This window comes from Hippocampus comes, unplaced genomic scaffold (assembly GCF_001891065.2).
Source record: "Hippocampus comes isolate QL1 unplaced genomic scaffold, H_comes_QL1_v1.1 scaffold437, whole genome shotgun sequence".
NCBI classification, from domain to species: domain Eukaryota; kingdom Metazoa; phylum Chordata; class Actinopteri; order Syngnathiformes; family Syngnathidae; genus Hippocampus; species Hippocampus comes.
In genome coordinates, this window is record NW_017805699.1 from 505863 (window position 1) to 523729 (window position 17867).

General features: G+C 40.8%; 5 protein-coding genes across 8 annotated transcripts in view; 2 read left to right on the plus strand and 3 right to left on the minus strand.

The window, feature by feature from the left end:
• Positions 1-5014, minus strand: part of LOC109523425 (transmembrane protein 132C-like) — a 132795-nt gene extending 127781 nt beyond the window's left edge. The window contains exon 1 of the mRNA XM_019882566.1: positions 4842-5014. The gene's annotated coding sequence lies outside the window, so the exon portion shown is untranslated. The remainder of the gene's footprint in view (positions 1-4841) is intronic.
• LOC109523427 (ubiquitin-conjugating enzyme E2 G1-like) lies at positions 4492-6554 on the plus strand. 2 transcript variants are annotated; one of them, XM_019882570.1, is made up of 6 exons: positions 4494-4698; positions 5021-5123; positions 5225-5322; positions 5650-5828; positions 5904-6000; positions 6077-6554. In XM_019882570.1, the coding sequence occupies exons 1-5, from the start codon at positions 4656-4658 to the stop codon at positions 5988-5990; spliced, it is 510 nt and encodes a 169-aa protein (XP_019738129.1). In that variant the 5' UTR covers positions 4494-4655; the 3' UTR covers positions 5991-6000; positions 6077-6554. The 2 variants fall into 2 exon arrangements, with proteins under 2 accessions (XP_019738128.1, XP_019738129.1); XM_019882569.1 differs by having other exon boundaries at positions 4492-4698; positions 5650-6000.
• A 417-nt stretch (positions 6555-6971) lies between these two features.
• arpc3 (actin related protein 2/3 complex, subunit 3) lies at positions 6972-9350 on the minus strand. The gene is made up of 7 exons (XM_019882572.1): positions 9229-9350; positions 8809-8908; positions 8361-8437; positions 8064-8132; positions 7640-7766; positions 7392-7486; positions 6972-7205 (listed from the first exon to the last, which is right to left on the minus strand). Exons 1-7 carry the CDS (start codon positions 9232-9234, stop codon positions 7143-7145), a joined length of 537 nt encoding a protein of 178 aa, XP_019738131.1. The 5' UTR covers positions 9235-9350; the 3' UTR covers positions 6972-7142.
• Positions 9351-9381: 31 nt separating this feature from the next.
• Positions 9382-12942, minus strand: gpn3 (GPN-loop GTPase 3). Of its 2 annotated transcripts, none has more exons than XM_019882567.1 (8): positions 12775-12942; positions 12527-12635; positions 11900-12067; positions 11549-11673; positions 11356-11471; positions 10401-10497; positions 10053-10181; positions 9382-9664 (listed from the first exon to the last, which is right to left on the minus strand). In XM_019882567.1, exons 1-8 carry the CDS (start codon positions 12820-12822, stop codon positions 9599-9601), a joined length of 858 nt encoding a protein of 285 aa, XP_019738126.1. In that variant the 5' UTR covers positions 12823-12942; the 3' UTR covers positions 9382-9598. The 2 variants fall into 2 exon arrangements, with proteins under 2 accessions (XP_019738126.1, XP_019738127.1); XM_019882568.1 differs by having other exon boundaries at positions 12780-12939.
• Positions 12943-13456: 514 nt separating this feature from the next.
• Positions 13457-17491, plus strand: rnf170 (ring finger protein 170). Of its 2 annotated transcripts, XM_019882577.1 has the most exons (7): positions 13457-13774; positions 13972-14146; positions 14244-14322; positions 14563-14677; positions 15699-15772; positions 15872-16003; positions 16567-17491. In XM_019882577.1, the coding sequence occupies exons 2-7, from the start codon at positions 14007-14009 to the stop codon at positions 16834-16836; spliced, it is 810 nt and encodes a 269-aa protein (XP_019738136.1). In that variant the 5' UTR covers positions 13457-13774; positions 13972-14006; the 3' UTR covers positions 16837-17491. The 2 variants fall into 2 exon arrangements, with proteins under 2 accessions (XP_019738136.1, XP_019738137.1); XM_019882578.1 differs by lacking the exons at positions 13457-13774; positions 13972-14146; positions 14244-14322; positions 14563-14677 and adding an exon at positions 15055-15185.
• Positions 17492-17867: the final 376 nt, after the last annotated feature.

A 17867-nucleotide genomic window follows, 5' to 3' on the forward strand; every position in this document is an offset into this window, starting at 1 on the left:
AGGGACAATTTGGAGTGTTCAATCAGTCTGCCATGCATGTTTTTGGAATGTGGGAGGAAACCGGAGTACCCGGAGAAAACCCACGCAGAACATGCAAACTCCACACAGGGAGGCCGGAGCTGGAATTGAACCTCTGCACTGTGAGGTCGACGCGCTAACCAGTGGACCACCGGGCCGCTGCTGTCCATAAATTAAATAAAAAATAAATAAATAAATAAATAAAAAGGAAAAAAAGCTGTTGCTATCAAACCAAACATAAAAGACAATTTCACATTGTGTAGTCAAAATCCCGCCCATAATGTTGCCTCCACTACCTTAATGCAATAACATCTAGGTGGCTGTGTTATAACACTTGAAACAGATATTTGAACTCAAATGGTGAAGCATGACATGTAGACAGCGTCGAAAAAGAAAAAGAAGTGGGACAAACATATGACCCCCAAAAAGCTTTTCTCTCGAAATCCAGATGTCTTAGCCCTTGATAACACTTCCCGGAATGTTGCAAGGGGCGGGGTTTTGCGAGCAACGCCTCTCGCTAACTCTCTCTGTCTCTCTCTCACTGTTGATTCTGTCCGCATGAATGAATTGTGTAGCATGATGCTTTAACCAGGCCAATTGTGTTTTCATCCTGTAATCTTGCAGATCAATGTTGTTGTAGCTTTTATGTGCACGCAGAAATTGGAACACCGGTAAACACCGAATGACTCTCATTCATGACCAGCCACCAACTGAGAGGACAACAAGGGCATCTATTTCGGGTGTCCAGCCTGAGGGGCCCATATTTTCTTTTACAACGTTCCATTAAAATGAACCAAATACCACATGTGGTGCCATTAAGGGCCTGCACTGAAACAACCCCACAACACACATTCAAGCGAGCTTTTACGGAGACATTTCATCTATCGGAAGTTAAACCTCAAAGAGGAGTCCGGGACATGATGTGCACTCGAGTCGTGAGCGGTATGATCCGAGAAGGATTTAGCGTATTTCCTGACCTCTGCTTTCTCGAACATGGTGCAACTGCGCACATGATTTCGTGCTTGCGAAAAAAAATACAAAATGTTTGTTCAATAGTTTACTTTTATTTAGCTTTTGGTTTTTCCCTGAAGTACCCTAAGTGTATTATTTAGGGATGGGCGAGTACTGATACTGCCCTTGTTGTATCGTATTGAGTACTCGTGGAGGCTCCCGATACCAGCCATGATATTTAAGACAAAAGAAACATCTAACATAGAGTAAGTCCTCTTCGACAGCGGTTGTCGCTATGCTGCAGCAGTTTGACATACCGTTGTTTTAAATGAAATTTTATATATCAAGAGGACTAGAGCATGGGTGTCCAAACTGCGGACCTGGGGCCATTTGCAACCCACCATTCATTTTTAGCGGCCCGCGACATGCCAAACAAAAATGACTGAAAATGACCTATGACATCCAGTGATTGGCTCGCAATCAGTTCAGGGTGTCCCCGGCCTATTGCCCATGACGGCTGGGATAGGCCCCAGCACGCCCCGCGACCGTCGTGAGGAAAAGTGGATTAGAAGATGGATGGATGGACATTTAATATGGCCCACAAAATTAGTGAAGAAAAAAAAGACAAAAAGAAAAGACAAAAAAAATGGTGAATGTGGGCAAAGTGCAGGAGCTTGGTAACCAGTGGGAATTGTGGGTAAATATGTTCCATTTTTCTGTATGCGGCCCTCTCACGAAAACATTTCGACACCCCTTTACGAGAGGTACCCTGAGTATTTTTAGATCATTATTGACTTTGTAATGCATGTCCTGAATGACATTTCACACAAGTAAATCGACATTCAGGCAAACGTCACATTATACTTGCCCGCTTTATACTTCTCTTGCTTCATTGTCTGTTTTCTGACAGTATCCTAATATTCGGATTAGAATTGGTGTCTTGATAGAATTCAGTCCAATGGCTGCCTAGGATTTTTACATAACAGTGCGTGTTGGTTGTATAGTGACCAGAATCCAATTGAATTACCAGTCATTTTTTTTCTCCATCATTTTGACTGGGCCAATAATTTCCAGCCACATCGGGGAACTCCATCCATGACCATGTAGGGAGGGGGGCAGGGGGGGTGGATTTACATAAAGGCAGGATGCAATCAGCTTGGCAGGGGGTTGTGGTCTTCCCCTGCAGGGGTTTAATGCTCCACTATTTAAAAGAGGGCATATCAATGGGAAAACACGCCCAATCAAGGCGTTAGAAAGGTCAATCAAGCGGGACGACCAGATGCACCAAGGCTCACCCGGGGTTGATTGTGGCCTTTCAAATATGTACTCTGTATTGTGAGTCTGCATTTTTATTTCTCTCTCTCGAAACATTGCAGTCTGCATTCTGACAGGGAGAAAGCAGTGAGACTCCAGGGACTCTCCTCAAAGATTACACTGGACGCACAAGCTTGAGAAAATGAATGTATGGGTGTTGAGGTGAAACTTGGAACAGTCGGCAGCTTCTCTGCTCAGAAATCTGTGACACGCTGCCACCTACTGAGAACTACCAACAATGCAGGTCTCATTAACTGGACAGTGACGTTTATCACAGTACTCATCGCTTGCTTTGCTGATGTTAATAATAGGAAAATCTTCCTACGTCAAGGTTCCTCCTGGAAGTGAACTAAACACAAAGTCGGAGGGTTTTTTTTCTCAACACGTCCTCCATCACCCTTAAACTAAGGCCGACCAAGTCCAAATTCCCATTAATTTGAGGAGGAGGAATTGGTGCCAGGCAATAAATCACGGGGACGCTTCTTTAAAGCTGTTTTCCACTACAGATATTCCACCGGAAATTTGAAAAAGTGAATGACTGAATTGATAAAATACAACCGGATAGCCCTGAGATTATGCTGAGTTGTGGTTACATTTTCTTTTACGACCCTCCACTTGACAAGGTACTTGAATAAGAGTGGTCTATCCAGAATGAGCATCACATAGAATCTTAACTACAAATGCATTGCAACCACATCGGGCACCCGCAAAAATAAGTGAGAATGAAATCTCATAAATGTTTGCGTCAAAAGAAAACATTTGTTGAGTCCTATACGACAGCGACTAAATTGTTCATACAAGTGCAAGACAGTAAAAGTCTGATACACTTACTAAAAATGGTGAGTGAAAAGAGTTAATAAAAAAAAAAAGACTTCCTGCCTGCCTTCCATCAAACATTCCACAAGTATATATCGAATTCATGGAATTCAAACTAGCAACACACTCCCAATTTTAAGCGCAAGAAGCTTTCAATCTCAGCAAATTGTTTTACATTAAAGCGATAATGATTAACGGCGAGTAGAAGTGAACAACATGCAGCGACCTTTGAGGCAACCTTTATTGAAGACGCCTAACCTTTTCTTTGAGGGAAAATTCTCGTTCCCTGAATCTGTCCAAGGAATAATAATGCGATACGTTTTTGCCCTCGGAACACAATGAGTGTGCGAAAATCGGCGCTTGCTTACCGATACTTTGCCAATTAAGTGTATATTTTTATGGTGTCACGGGCGACATCAGTAAAACTCGGGAGATGTCAATTTGCCTAGAGCTACTTCTTGGGTACTCATTAATGCAAAGGGCTATCAGTTTGATTGACACTTTTGAAATAACACTTTTTCTCAAAATATCTTTGATTGGATGTTTTTATGAATAATTGATTCTATTAACTGATGTGAGAGACACTTATTAGTCATGATTTCTCATAATAATTGGGAAACAAATAACTGTCAATTTACAACACTTCATTTCTGTAAATCTCTGGCAGTGTCTACATTTTGAAATGATCAATTTTCCTAGAAAATCCCAATGTCCTATCACTGTGAGATATTTTTGAAACAGACCCACGGGCTAGTTGTGTAGTCCTTGGGGGCTATCTGGTGCCCACGAGCACTACGTTTGTGACCCCTGCTTTAGGTCGCTGGCATCGATCATGAGCTGGACATTATCCCAGCTGACAAAGTGAGGGCTATCTGCCATTATTGCCATATCATGGAAACATATTAATATAATTATAATTATCAGTGAAAACTAAAAATACTTTCAAATGAAACACAGTCATCATTGCATTCAAGATTGAACTACCACTACAAACCAAAAGAAAAACGAGAGAAAAAAAAAGGATTTTTATCTTAATTATACTTTAGGGTAGAAAGTACATCTTCTGGGCATGTTATTTGGACAAAAAACGTAAACGTTTATACAGTATCGATAATTGTCGTTCAATTTTACTTTTGGCCGTTCAAATTAAGCGTAGCGCTGTATTCATGGTCATAGTGCTTTTTCCGATATTTTGTCTTGGAGGTTTTTCTATGACTGTTGTATTTCTCTGTGTGTTTTGCTTCCAAAATTCTCATACTTTTTGTTTCATTATTGTAATTCTGACCATAACTTATCACTCAATTAGTATTTCTCCAAAGTTACATGAGAATACTAACAGCGTAGGTTCCTGCCAGTGCTAACTGAGGGAAAATGAAAATTGCTTTTAGGTTTTCTGAGCTCTCCCCGCCCCCATTAGATCGTGTGGTCGGCGTATTCAGAGCACGACAAAACGTGGATCTTGTCAAATGTCTGTTTTACTGGGGTCTGTTGCCTGACACTGTTTAAGAAAAAGTTATTTCAAATAACAGAGTGGGAAAGTTTTAGTTAGCAGAGAAATGACGGGACAATCGGCGTTGTTGCTACGAAAACAATTAGCAGGTAAGTTAGCAAAGCGGTGCTACGGCCAAGTGGAGGCATAGCTCTGTGATATATTTAACTAGAACGGTAACGTTTAAGGTTTGGGTTGGTTGAGACACGGTTTTGTATAATAGTGCGTTCACGAACACAGAGCGGCCACTTACAAGTTGAAACTAGCTGCCGTTGCTCAATCACTGGCACGCACGTAAAGTCCTCTGTGGGCACGAGGACCCGTGAAAGGATCCCATCCCCAGCTGTTAAACACGGATCATTTGCGTGCTATTCGCCAGTTGATTGGCATTACACCCGTGCCACGTCTCAGCAAACGAATGTGACCTTTCAGATCTGAACAAGAACCCCGTGGAAGGCTTCTCGGCGGGTCTTGTGGATGACAATGACATCTTTCAGTGGGAAGTGGTCGTCATTGGACCCCAGGACACACTCTTGTAAGTGACGTTCTACCAGTCATCATTAAAAATTTGTTCATTGTCTTTTTTGGAGTGCTTGAATTTCAACGGATGATTTCTGGTATGTCTGCATTCCGTAGTGAAGGAGGGTTCTTCAAGGCCACTCTAACCTTTCCACGGGATTATCCTTTAAGACCACCCAAAATGAAGTTCATCACAGAAATCTGGCATCCTAACGGTTTGTATTCTTCTGTTCTATGCACTACTTAACATTATTTACTGGCACACAAGAGTAAAAAGAAGCTACCAATCTACGGCAGAAGAGAAAGTTAAGGTCCTTGGAATAACATTCCTGTGTAAACCTGATCTGTACCAGAGTCAAAAGTCGCACTGTATTCTCTCACTGACCTGCACAAATACTGTAGCAAATTTATATAAACAGTGAATATTGTTCTCAAAATATCCTACGCCAATTTTGGTGCGGGATATTTTTGCCGCCGTGTGCAAACTGGCTTTCTAGTCACATTTTTTTTAGGCTTCACCATCCGTTTTGTCTGTTGGCCAGTTGCAAAAAACGGCGACGTGTGCATCTCCATCCTGCACGAGCCTGGAGAAGACAAGTATGGCTACGAGAAGCCAGAGGAGCGTTGGTTGCCAATCCATACCGTGGAGACCATCATGATCAGTGTCATCTCCATGTTGGCAGACCCCAACGGCGATTCTCCCGCCAACGTTGACGCGGCGGTTAGTTTGTGGCCGGGCCTTGACAGCTTTCATTCGAAAGACCAAATGCTCACGTTTGTTCGTTGCGCCTTACAGAAAGAATGGCGTGACGATCCCAAGGGAATTTTTAAGAAGAAGGTTGCACGCTGTGTGCGGAAAAGTCAAGAGATGGCTTTTGACTGACGTCTTGCATGTAAGTGCAACAACTTTTAACGTGACCGAGTGGCACACAAACTACGGAATCCTGATTTGGTTGTGCTATTTTTCAGTTTGGGGATTTTTTAAAAAAACTTGCTGAGGTGAACCAGGAATGCTGAGAGGCGGACCAGAGTCCACTTCATTGACAAGACATGTTTCCGGATTTCAAAAGACGCAACAATTTACCTGCAAAAGCCATCTTTTTTTTTTTTTTAAACCAGAACCTTGATACATGCAGCATATTCCAATCTTAGTTTTTCTTTATATTAACTATTTATTTTAAAACAAGAAGCAGTGAAGAAGTTTTTGCCGGGGGGAGGGTGGGGACTCGGGGGGGTTAGAGCTGCCACACTGAGCCATAAAGCCTACAGTGCCTTTTATGAAAACAAACTGAGGGCTTGTGTTGTGGAAAACAAAAGGGCATATCGGAATGTTATGTGGTTTCATTTCCAAAATTTGCTCTGGCAAGTGTTCTAGCAGTTGTGTGATATGTTTGAGAGGATCGTACTTCAGTGTGAAATAAAGTTTGGCGCCATTTGTTCAATTACATTTTGCTTCCAACTCATTCGAGTGCTTTTACTTGTGCATCCGTTTTAAATATAAAAGGCTGAGTGAAAAAAAAATAGAAATCAACAGGGCTACACATTAATAGTATGCAAGCATTAGAGTAATCCCGGTTAATCTGTAGTCTCATCCTGTAGGAGAGCAAATGTCAGTCAGTAAACAAATCAAGGTATGTAAAGCAATTCAGAAACAAAAAATATACCCCTCACTAAAGCGATACCTGGCGTTGATTCTTGCAATGTTATCGAAAATGCCCTACTTTTATGGGAATCTGTTCACTAGTTTGTGCCCTAAATTAGTCATGAAAACTGAAAAAAAAAGGTCACGGTAAATATGCTCCCTCTTCCTTGAACAATTTCAGAGTAAAATTTTCAAGAGCACATGCAGTAAGAAAACAGAACATTGTCCTCCAACCATAATTGCTTTATTGAATTAAGCACCAGCTCAATTTAATATTATTTGTAAATGAGGTTTATCAACTCCAAATTGCACCCCAAACAGCACAAATCCAACCTGAAGAAATAAAGCGTCCCATCTAAGAGGCACGGATGCAAACACTGCCCCCCCCTCCGTTTACTGTCCTGGAGCAGACAGGCTCTTGTTCATGAACTGCTTCTTGACAAAACACATCCACCACTGAAAGAAACAAACACAGCAGGATGTTCAGAAATTTGTGAGGGAAATTTTCTGGGGAAAAAAAATAAAATTGACAGTGGCCACCATGCAATACATGAACCATCGAGTGATAAAATACATTTGGGCTGCTCAACATTGTATTGCTGGTCCAATCAACCCTTTTGTGAGTGTACGAAGTAGACTCACCTTGCTCGGTTTGTCTGTCTGGGGGTCGAACACACGATCGCACAGCCTCAAGCCGGTCTCCTGTCTGATCTGCTGGAGGTAGAGCCTCATCGTGTCTGGACACGGTTGGAGAACATCATGAAATGGCAATGTTCTTATCAGGATCTTCTTTCAGGCGTATTAACAATACCACCAAATGGCAGACCAGACTCAAACTACTGCCGGCGTGTTATTGTTGGTTTCGTGAATGCTCTTGAGCGGCGTCTCACCTTCCTCCTGCTTGTTAGCGGGCTTGGCGTACATGGCGTTGAGTGGAAAGCCAGGCTCTCCAGGAATGGGAAAGTTAGTGATGCCGAGGGTGTACATCTCCTTCTCCCCTTGGCCTCTGGAGCTACACTGCAAAGGGTAACGCGCAAACAAACACAGTCAGTCATTAAGCGCACTCGAAAAATGGGTCTCTGGCCTTTGCTGCCTTTATCAAAATGTGTCAGACATGCCACACAGACCAATTAAAAAAAAAAAAAAAAATTGGGGGAAAAAAATAAAAACAAGCCCCTAAAATGTCGCACATTTGAAAAGCTGATTAGCAAACATTAAAGGCATTTAAACGTGTTGGGGAATTTGTATTACTCAAAATGTTGACGCAATATTTTCACTTTTACCGCAAATGAATATCAGCTTCAATATATTTACCTTTTGCAGCTTCTTTAGACACTCGGAAATATAGAGTGTGATGTAGATCAACGTCCTGTCTGCCTCATTCTGAAAAAAAGAAACAAAACAACAACGTTATGCATTAAATTAAATATATATTTCATTCAAAGGCCCACTCCGGGCAACTATCGGAAGCAAGTGAGGGCATGCAAAGGAATGAAGTGCACAGCTACTTGAAAGCAATATGCATGCCGTCAGCGCTGTTTTGTCATTGAACATTCTGTCTGATAGCTTGAAAATGTGGGGAAACTGCATATTGCTCGTGCAATGTCTCACCTTGATCTCATAGTTCTTGAAAAACACATTTGCCTTGAAGTAGTAGATAGCCTCATCGATGATGTCAGAATCTATGCCTGGAATGGACAAAAAAATGCTGCTGAACAATAATTTATAAATCAAGTACCGGAGCACAATTCTAGTAATTTGGAAACAATTTTACTGAGGGGCAACAAGCATCAGTGAATGAGATCAAAGGGCCTATTTTAGAGATGAAATCAGCACAGATGGGAGTGCACCTTGATAAACGGCTTTTTCCCCCCAACCGCTCTTGTAAAATATTACAAAACTATCAAACTATTTTCTTCCGGGTAAAATGGGAGTCTTCTTTCATTTGCTCGTTTGGTGTTCGTTTACATAACCGCTTACCACGGTATCCTGCAAATGTCAAATACTCTAAAACGGCTGGCAGTGAATGAATTCGGCTGGGCGAGTACTGTCCACTCACCGTCTCCTCTCGCTGGTCCCTTAAACTGCGTTTTAAGGGGCAGTAAAGCCATGTTCCCCACCGTCCTGGTGTTCTGCTCGTGCATCGTTGAGTGATACGCCTGACAAGAGAAGTTCAACACAGCTGCTGACATATTCCAAACTCGCAGCGTCTTCTCGCATCTCTTGATGGATGAAGTCGCAAGTTTTACTCCTACGACGCCGAACCGAACGTTAGCGCTCAGATTCCAAACAACGTTCGACATCGGTAAACTCTTACCGAAGCAGGTTACAATCCATTTAATTTGAGAGCGAGCGACTGCTAACCCTGCTAGCCCATGATGCTAACTTCAAAGCTTGCCCGCTCAACGCCGCGTCTCTTTTGAGTTGTTCGGTACCGTTTCGGTTACTAATCAACTACGGGCGAGTGGAATGTACTTACCGGCATGTTGAAGGACAAATAATCAATTCAACCACTCGGCGACTAATAACATAAGCACCCCAAGATGCTGCTTCCGCCTGTCCCACCCTTCTGTTGAAACAGGAAGCGGCCGCACGGCACTTTGCAAAATGGTCGCAAGGGGGCGCCATAAAATCAGTTTGTATATGTATTTATTGTTAAATACATGTTATGTACAACGTATTTTACCCCAAAGTCACATTAATAATCATAGCAAATAGTATACATTAAAAGTCAACGACACAATCAAGTCCCTTAGTCACTGCGTCTCACATCCTGGTTCTTCGCTAGCCTTTTAGTGAGTTCTAATGGAAAAGTCAAGTGAATGCATCAAGTCCTGAAATGATATTTCTCAGCTTTCCACTTGGCCTTGAAAGAACTCATCATAATTGGTGTCGCCAGAGTCTTCGTTAGTCTCCTGTAAAAGAGGAGAGGATTGGAAATGTGAATGTCTATTTAATCAAAATTATACATATCAAGGTTGTCCTGGTTTCACGATCCCAAATCGCAGGGGAGCATTATCCGCGGGACATTATGGTAGTTTGCAGAGCTCTAATAATACATCGTCAAGTGCTCAATTACCATCGTACTTCATATTTTTCTTTTTTTTTTTAATTTATTGCCAAGAAGTGCTTTTGATAAAATTATTTCCTCCAATGGTGTATTTAGTCATGCGTTTGCTAGCATACGTTAGTGTTAAGCCTACTGCATGTTCTGGCTTGCGTACGGATAGATTTGGGTAACGCCGCCACAGTAGGAACTGAATTCCGTCGTAAATCAAGGACTCAAGGAGTTATGCTAGTTACCTTTGGCTCCTTGACTTCCAAATCCTCTCCATACTGTATCGTGAAGTCAATATGTTGTAGTACTATGTTGATACCTTCCTCATCACTACGGTCAAAGGGCATGAATCTCACCAAACTGTAGTCATCAATCTGTAAAAAAAAAAAAAAAAAAAACAGAAAACTTTCAATGAATCACAAAACCACGTTTTTTTTCAAAATAAGACATTGACAAACCTTCTTTTACTTTGGAAAAAAATGATTAACATTTTTTGCCCATTGTCTATCATGTTACAAATCAAACCAGCAACTCAATGTTTGTGCACTTTCTTCACTACCAATTTGAAATAAGCTTGTTTTAAATCGCCTTACCAGTTCACAAATAGCTTCGGTCAGCTTCTTGAACTTTTTACTTCTGATGGTGTCAGAGTTATCCTCCATCATGGAGTACATATCAGGATCAAGATACCTTGTGAAAACAGAAGGGTTGCATTGAAGGAGCAACAACTTTCAAAACGTCAATAGATACTGCCTCCTTCTACTTTGTGGTGTTTAATAAACAACAATGAAATACAGTGCATCTAAATAAGTGGCTCCCACTGTATTAGACAGTGTGACCCAAATAATTACTGAGTGTGTTGTCCTCATGCGACAAAATTAAACAAATACATTGAGGTCTAGAAATACTGTGACATCGACACAATTCCCATCTTTTTTAGTTTTTTTTTTTTTTATATACACACACTTTTTTATACACACACTTTATTTAACGGCAATTGACTATCGGTGAGACTTTGATTTGGTCAAGACCCGGACCATCCTAGACCGTTCACCTGATTTGGATGTAAATAACCTCTAATTAAAACTAAACGTTAGACTACAGTTAAAGCATATCATCATCATTTGTTTCAAGTCAAATCAATTTCTTTTGTTCAGAGCCAAAAAGCTGACAATTATGTCAACGCCCCAATCTTTATGAGCTAGAGTGTACAGTGTGTATGCCCAACCCACTTGGAGACGAATATTGCTACTATAGCCAATTAAAAAAAAATGACAACAGTGCCGGCACCTAGTGTGACATATGAAATATGTGTGAGACATTTGCTTTCAATACAAGAGGGGAGGAGAAGTGAGGGTCACGAGTTAACTAACCTTCACACTCCTGCCATTATACATACAGGCACCGCCCCACCGACAACATTCCATTGCTATATGTATGCCGTAGCAACCCAGAAACAAATAAAGGCCTCCCCCATAATGAAAACCTAGCAATCTCTGTCATTAAATTTGAAAATATGGTCTGATGCAAGCAAAATCTGCAACTTACTTTTCAATTTCTTTCTTGGCTTTGGGGCTGAGCAGATCCATTTTCGTCATGATGTTTATTTGGGGAATCTCCAATGACACCATGGCGCTCAGGGCCGCCATGACTCCTGAGATGAACTGCAGTCAGAGGAATTGGTCATGTCAAACTGAGAACAGATAAAATAGTGTGTTAAATATGAAAGATAAAATGCAACCTTGAAAGACTCCACCATGAACTGGGAATCCACCAGGAAGACCCCACACACCCGAAATTCCCACTGCTGTAGCTGTTCCACCAGTTGCCTCATGACTGGAAGGTGAGTATACAGCTCAATCTGACCTGGAAAATGCAAAAGTATACACCTTAAAAGGGCACATATGATAAATTTACATTGATTATTTTACATTTGAAATGACACAGAATCACTCGCCTGAAACCTTCAATCAGTCCCCGGTGTAGTTTTTTATTTTATTTTTTTACCAACATAGATCTTTAAATCAAACCTTGAAATAAAGCCAATGGGGAATAGTTTTAAATAGTGAAGAAAAATGCATTCTATATTTACCGGGGCAGTCAAACAAGATGTAGTCATCCTCTACGTGACCCAAGGCTTCCTCCAGCCAGTCAAAGTTGTTGGCAAAATATTCCATGCAGAAGACCAGACCGCCATTGGGGCCAAATCTGAGAGATTGATCTTCCATCACATCTTCTACCTGGATGAGTTCACGGATGTCTGACGACAGAGATACCATAAATTTATTATGTCACAAATGACAATTAATAAGGATGTGATTTGAAAATGTGAAGATACAAATTACAAAAGTGATTCTGATTACATAACAGCATACAAGGGGCTCCCAATTTTAAGGCCAGGACCAATGTTAATGGGCCAAAGATTGTTTTCACTAAAATTGTATTAGGCATCAAGTAAAATTTTACCTCGTGGATTCCTGTTTTGCTGGAGCAAAATATATCTATTCTGTCTTATGTACAGTAATATGTCAAAACGATCACAATAAATGGTACATTTTAGTCTGGATATTCATGAGGAACACGTTGTAATTTGGGGTCTTATGCCATTTTTTTCACCTGCCCATTTGTTGAAGAAGCAAACTTTGAACAATGTTTACTTTGTATTGCGGTGTGCTATTTTCCCTGCATTTAGCTACATTTAGTGATATCACTCTCTCACCTGCCATAACAGGGTAATCAAAATGCTCTGCTGCAGGGTCCAGATTGACCACTTGAACCGAACGATTCAAAGACTCAAAGTGTTGGATCATGGTGGCGCAGTAGGTACTCTGTAAAGTAAAACAAAACAAGTAAATCGCGTGTATCTTGGACTGTCGTTAGCTAAAGAGCTAGCAAAATAAGCTAAGATCCCATCTCGAAAATATGCCTCAAATTGTCATGTAAGACAAGAATCGTCGGATAATTTACCTTACCGCTACCCGCAGGGCCCATCACTATCTGAGCATAACGAGGCATTTTTATTTTATTTTTTTTGCCACAAATCAATAAATATGTTGTTGTAAGACTAGCACCCTGCTAGACATAACAGCATTTTCTGTGACGACTGGAGGCGTGGTACTTCTTCGCGACAGTTTGACGAAAGTCATGTTGTTATTGAGGCAACCTACTGCCACCTCGTGTTAAAACTGTGAACTTTTAATGCACCACCGAAATGTCCAGAGATGTTCTAAGAATGAAAGATTAGATACGAGGGAAACGCGAAAGCAGACTACAGCGGATCTGTAAAATGATTTACTTTTCACCATTCAAAGCCAAAATGATACACATCACCTAATATTTTTTTATTTTAAATAATTATCCTGTTGATGATCTGTTGCTACGCACACAAACGCCATAAAAGCAAGACGTAAAAATGCATTGAAACATGTAGAAGGGGGGGGGGGTAATTTTCTTGCTAAAACACAAAGGAATTACCCTTCATTTAATTTATAATACCTATACTGTAAAACCCGTCTTTGCAAACGGCGCAATGGGATTACCTCGATACTTTCCAATGGGCGTCGTGCGCCGAGGAAGTAGGCCTATACTGTATAACCCGTCTTTGCAAACGGCGCAATGGGATTACCACATACTTTCCAATGGGCGTCGTGCGCCGAGGAAGTAGGAAATCTCATTCGCAGAACATCTTTCGGTAAGACCCAAGACGCTTGTCAATCAGGCAAATGGGTGGGTAGCAGCTAACAAGTTTTGGCTACTTTAAGCTAACACCATCCCAAAATCAGTAAATATAAATTATTTCGCGTACGAGATAGTTTGCTAAACTTAGCAACGATAGCCATCGTTCAGTTGTAACCTTAACATCATGACAGACTGCATTTACTGGAGGGCAATGTCTCAAAATCCTAGAAAGTAACGCCTTTACCAGACCGACTCCTGAGATAGTTTGTTTCCGTGGAGGAACTAAAAGGTGAGTAGATTACTTACATCAACCTTGTGCAATACTATTATACAGATACCGTAAATATTGTAACGATGCCTAGATCGCCAATATGATTTTGGTTGGATTGAAAACGTTACTTAGTGGCTGGCACGTAGCATATTCATGTGCTTGTTGACATGTAGTGTGAATTGCACTTGTACAGTATTTCTCCTTATTCACCGCAGTAATGGAGGTAATGATTAGGTTATGAGTGTGGGTGATGGAGGACAATCAGTGTGCGGACGTGGACTATCTCATCCAAGATGAAGACACGTTAATAGAAGGTGTGAGCAACCAAGTTCTGTTTGTTGTGGTGCTCACCATCACCTTCCTGGCAGGTTTCCTCACGCTGCTCTGCAGGTAAGCAAATACAGCAAAATATATTAGTTTACATGAAATCACCTTGCTCATTTGCTTTTGTCGTTGACTAGATCATATCTACACATTGATATTTCAGAGAGGAGCAACCGCAGAATATTCATCCGGAGAATCAGGAGCATGTTCGCGCTGTCCGACAGCAGCTTCAAACAGAGCAGGTTTGTAGGGTAATAACCGATGTCATAAATAATAATAAATCAAATACAGTAAATACAAAAAAGAAAAGCCATAATAGTTGTCGGATAATGCTACTTGAGCTGGCTATTGTCAGCTCTAAAAAGCTGGCATCAGCGCAAATATCTCTGGTATTATAATATGTGATAATATGTAATTGTTGGCCATCTAAATGATGGCAATTTGATTCTTCACATGTTTTAATGTTAATGTATGTATCCCAGGAGGAAAATCCCCAGCCAGAACCCAGGCCGCAGTATTATAGAGACATGTCTTGCCCTGTATGTTTACAACAAGCTGTTCTCCCTGTTGAGACCAACTGTGGTCATCTTTTCTGTGGTAAGGATATTGTACTGCTGGTATGCACAATGCCAGTCAAAAAAAAAAAAAAAAAAAATGGCCGATCTTTTCACTGAGGCAATTATTGAGTTTAGACGCTTTGAATGTGGTTTGTACTTTCAACTGACTCTTAGAATTTAATTTCTGAATTCAGTTAAGCTTATTATGGGCTAATAACGGATGTCATAATTAATAATAAATCAAATAAATACAAAAAAAGATCAGCCATAGTAGTTGTAGAATAATGCTACTTGAGCTGACTATTGTCAGCTTTGAAAAACTGACATCAGCACAAATATTACTGGTATAATATGTGATAACATGTAATTGTCGGCCATTTAATGATGGCAATTTGATTCTTTACATGTTTTAATTTTAATGTATGTATCCCAGGAGGAAAATCCCCAGCCAGAACCCAGGCCGCAGTATTATAGAGACATGTCTTGCCCCGTATGTTTACAACAAGCTGTTCTCCCTGTTGAGACCAACTGTGGTCATCTTTTCTGTGGTAAGGATGTTGTACTGCTGGTATGCACAATGCCAGTCAAAAAAAAAAAAAAAAATCTATGGCCGATCTTTTCACTGAGGCAATTATTGAGTTTAGACGCTTTGAATGTGGTTTGTACTTTCAACTGACTCTTAGAATTTAATTTCTGAATTCAGTTAAGCTTATTATGACGCACTAGAAATGAAACGGTAAAGGACAAATCTTTGCCTGAACTGACCAATCCTAATATGGATCATAACAAATTTCACACCTTCACAGGTTCGCACCCCTTGCATTAAAATTAATGCATGACAAAAATTGTCAAAATGTCAAACAGATGCGTCAGAATTTAATGGGCTCTTCCTTTGGCCCTTCTACAATGTTTGGTGGAAATCAGCGTAGTAGTTTTTGCCTGGGTAAAGGCACTCAAAGAGGAGGAACATTCGGCACTTTTATTCGATGGATAACTTGCCTTTTTTTATTTATTTTTCTAAGATTAGCAACTTAATGTAGCTTTCCCCTGTCCCCATGTAGGTTCCTGTATTATAGCCTACTGGAGGTATGGCGCCTGGTTGGGTGCCATTAACTGTCCCATATGCAGACAAATGGTGAGACTTCACATCTGGGTTTTTTTTTTCCATCTTGGATTTTCTTCAAATGAGCTACTGTACATCTTGTATTTTTTTTTCTCTCCCCTTTGTGTCCAGGTGACATTGCTCTTCCCGTTGTTCCATGAGCATGCCACTCCTCAGAGGGTCCAGGATGGTGAGGCAGAACCTCAGCTCATCCTTAGAGACATCAACGATTACAACCGTCGCTTCTCAGGCCAGCCACGATCTGTGAGTTCTTAATTAAAAAAAAAAAAAAAATACAGTTTTATTTTATTAGTTTTCATTCCTTCAAAAGTTATTTCTTTAGCTTAGTTTATTAGTTTTAGCATTAGTTTTAGTTTTTTTTAAAGACGGAGTGTTTTTCAAGTGCAAGATTAAGAAAAAATAAATGTCACTAAATATTGTGCAATGATTTAAATTCCTACAGTACAATACAGAAGTATAATTCTTCGTTCTTCTGTTCAGACATACATCAATACAGAAATAAATACATTGAAACTGAACCCTGACAGCTGATGTATAATATTAATTGACAATCTTTGAAAACAGACATTTTTATGATAGTAATAGTTTGACAAACTTAAGATGTAGTTTCAGTCACTTTTTCCCCCCCAAGCATTTATTTTTTTTCATTCTGCAATGCCAGCAAGCCATCACAACTAATAAGAACTAATAATAAACTAATAAGTCGAAATTGATTCCAATGATATATGCAGTGACTTGTATTTCGTTTGTCATTGTCACAGGCTTGTTATTTATTTTATTTTCTTTCCCCCTTTAATTTCTCTCAGTTAATGGACAGGCTGCGTGACGTACCGACCCTGCTCCGCCACGCTTTCAGGGAAATGTTCTCCATGGGCGGACTATTCTGGATGTTTCGAATCCGTATTCTCCTCTGTCTGGTTGGAGCCCTGACCTACCTGGCTTCGCCACTCGACATCGTCCCCGAGGCGCTTTTCGGCCTTCTCGGATTCATGGACGACTTCTTCGTCATCCTCCTCCTCTTCGTCTATATCTCGATCATGTACAGGGAGGTGGTCACGCAGAGACTGAACGGCTAAGGCGGCCTTCGCCATTAAAAGACGCTCCTGTGCCCTTTTGCAACCAGGGAGTCGAAGCTTATTTATGGTGGAGGTATATGTATAAATTACCAAAGGGAAGGTTTTCAACACTGTTGGTTTGCTTTTCTTATTTGGTAGCCAGCGGTCTTAAATCATCAGAGGAGTGGGATTAGAAAGGAATGACTCTTGATGGAAAACGTTTTTTTGAAGATGTGATGTTTATTTTTATTTCAAGTGGGCCAATGAATCGGATTTGTTATTGAAGCAGGGTTTCTATTAGACAGGAGGCCACAATTTGACGAAGTACGCTATTTGCATCAAGTTTTGGACGTTTGTGTTGTTTGATGGGACCTTGTTTACAATGGATTCGGCACCAAGAACGTGTGCTGTATGGGGCTTGGGAATGTGCAAGTCATTGTGCGACTCATTATCCGTTCAGTGACTCTACATTTGTTCATTTTGTTGACTATTCAATTCTTGTAAAATATCGAATTATCCTGATCAGTCATTGGATGTCTCGACTTGCAGAGTATTTCGATGATGTTGCACCTGTGGCTATGAACTGGTATTTACTGGAGACTGCACAGTTGGTGGGGGGTTTTTGTCACCTGCATTTGACAAATAAATGTGATGCTTGAGCAATGTGCAATTAATATATTCATGCTTTTTTTGTTTTTTAAACTGAACAACAGCCGCGAAGAGTCGACATCTTTTTGTGGCACCCTAAAGTTGGAGGGAGGCCTACCTCTGGGCGGTAAATGACTGCTGTAATCATATCCTGGCCATCTGCCTTCGAGATTAGTGTTGTAACATACCTTAAGAAATCATTCAGGTGCTTCTGACTTCTCCGTTGTGTTGTACCTGTTCCTCAGTGTGTCCCTGGGGTGTTTTCGTTACTTTAAACTGGTCGGGCAAGAGTCCCGCAACACTGTGACTTTGAGTCGAGGCTGTGGCGCATTCAGTACCACAATTTTAATAATGTACCATCAAACAGCGATGCAGTGCCAGGGATGAATAGTACACCTCATCAT

Bases quoted from the DNA above. Each gene is read 5' to 3' on its own strand.
- gpn3 (XM_019882567.1), bottom strand. From the start codon at position 12,822: ATGCCTCGTTATGCTCAGATAGTGATGGGCCCTGCGGGTAGCGGTAAG. The intron at 11,674-11,899 runs GTAAATATAGAA...TGCATTTTCCAG, and splicing joins CATCTTGTTTGACTGCCCCG to GTCAGATTGAGCTGTATACT. The intron at 10,182-10,400 runs GTAAGGCGATTT...TTTTTTTTACAG, and splicing joins CCGAAGCTATTTGTGAACTG to ATTGATGACTACAGTTTGGT.
- rnf170 (XM_019882577.1), top strand. From the start codon at position 14,007: ATGGAGGACAATCAGTGTGCGGACGTGGACTATCTCATCCAAGATGAA. The intron at 14,147-14,243 runs GTAAGCAAATAC...TTGATATTTCAG, and splicing joins TTCCTCACGCTGCTCTGCAG to AGAGGAGCAACCGCAGAATA. The intron at 16,004-16,566 runs GTGAGTTCTTAA...AATTTCTCTCAG, and splicing joins TCTCAGGCCAGCCACGATCT to TTAATGGACAGGCTGCGTGA.
- arpc3 (XM_019882572.1), bottom strand. The intron at 7,487-7,639 runs GTGAGACGCCGC...AACCGTGTCCAG, and splicing joins CGCTAACAAGCAGGAGGAAG to ACACGATGAGGCTCTACCTC. The intron at 7,206-7,391 runs GTGAGTCTACTT...TGTTTCTTTCAG, and splicing joins AGACAGACAAACCGAGCAAG to TGGTGGATGTGTTTTGTCAA.
- LOC109523427 (XM_019882569.1), top strand. From the start codon at position 4,656: ATGACGGGACAATCGGCGTTGTTGCTACGAAAACAATTAGCAG. The intron at 5,124-5,224 runs GTAAGTGACGTT...TGCATTCCGTAG, and splicing joins GGACCCCAGGACACACTCTT to TGAAGGAGGGTTCTTCAAGG. The intron at 5,323-5,649 runs GTTTGTATTCTT...TCTGTTGGCCAG, and splicing joins AGAAATCTGGCATCCTAACG to TTGCAAAAAACGGCGACGTG.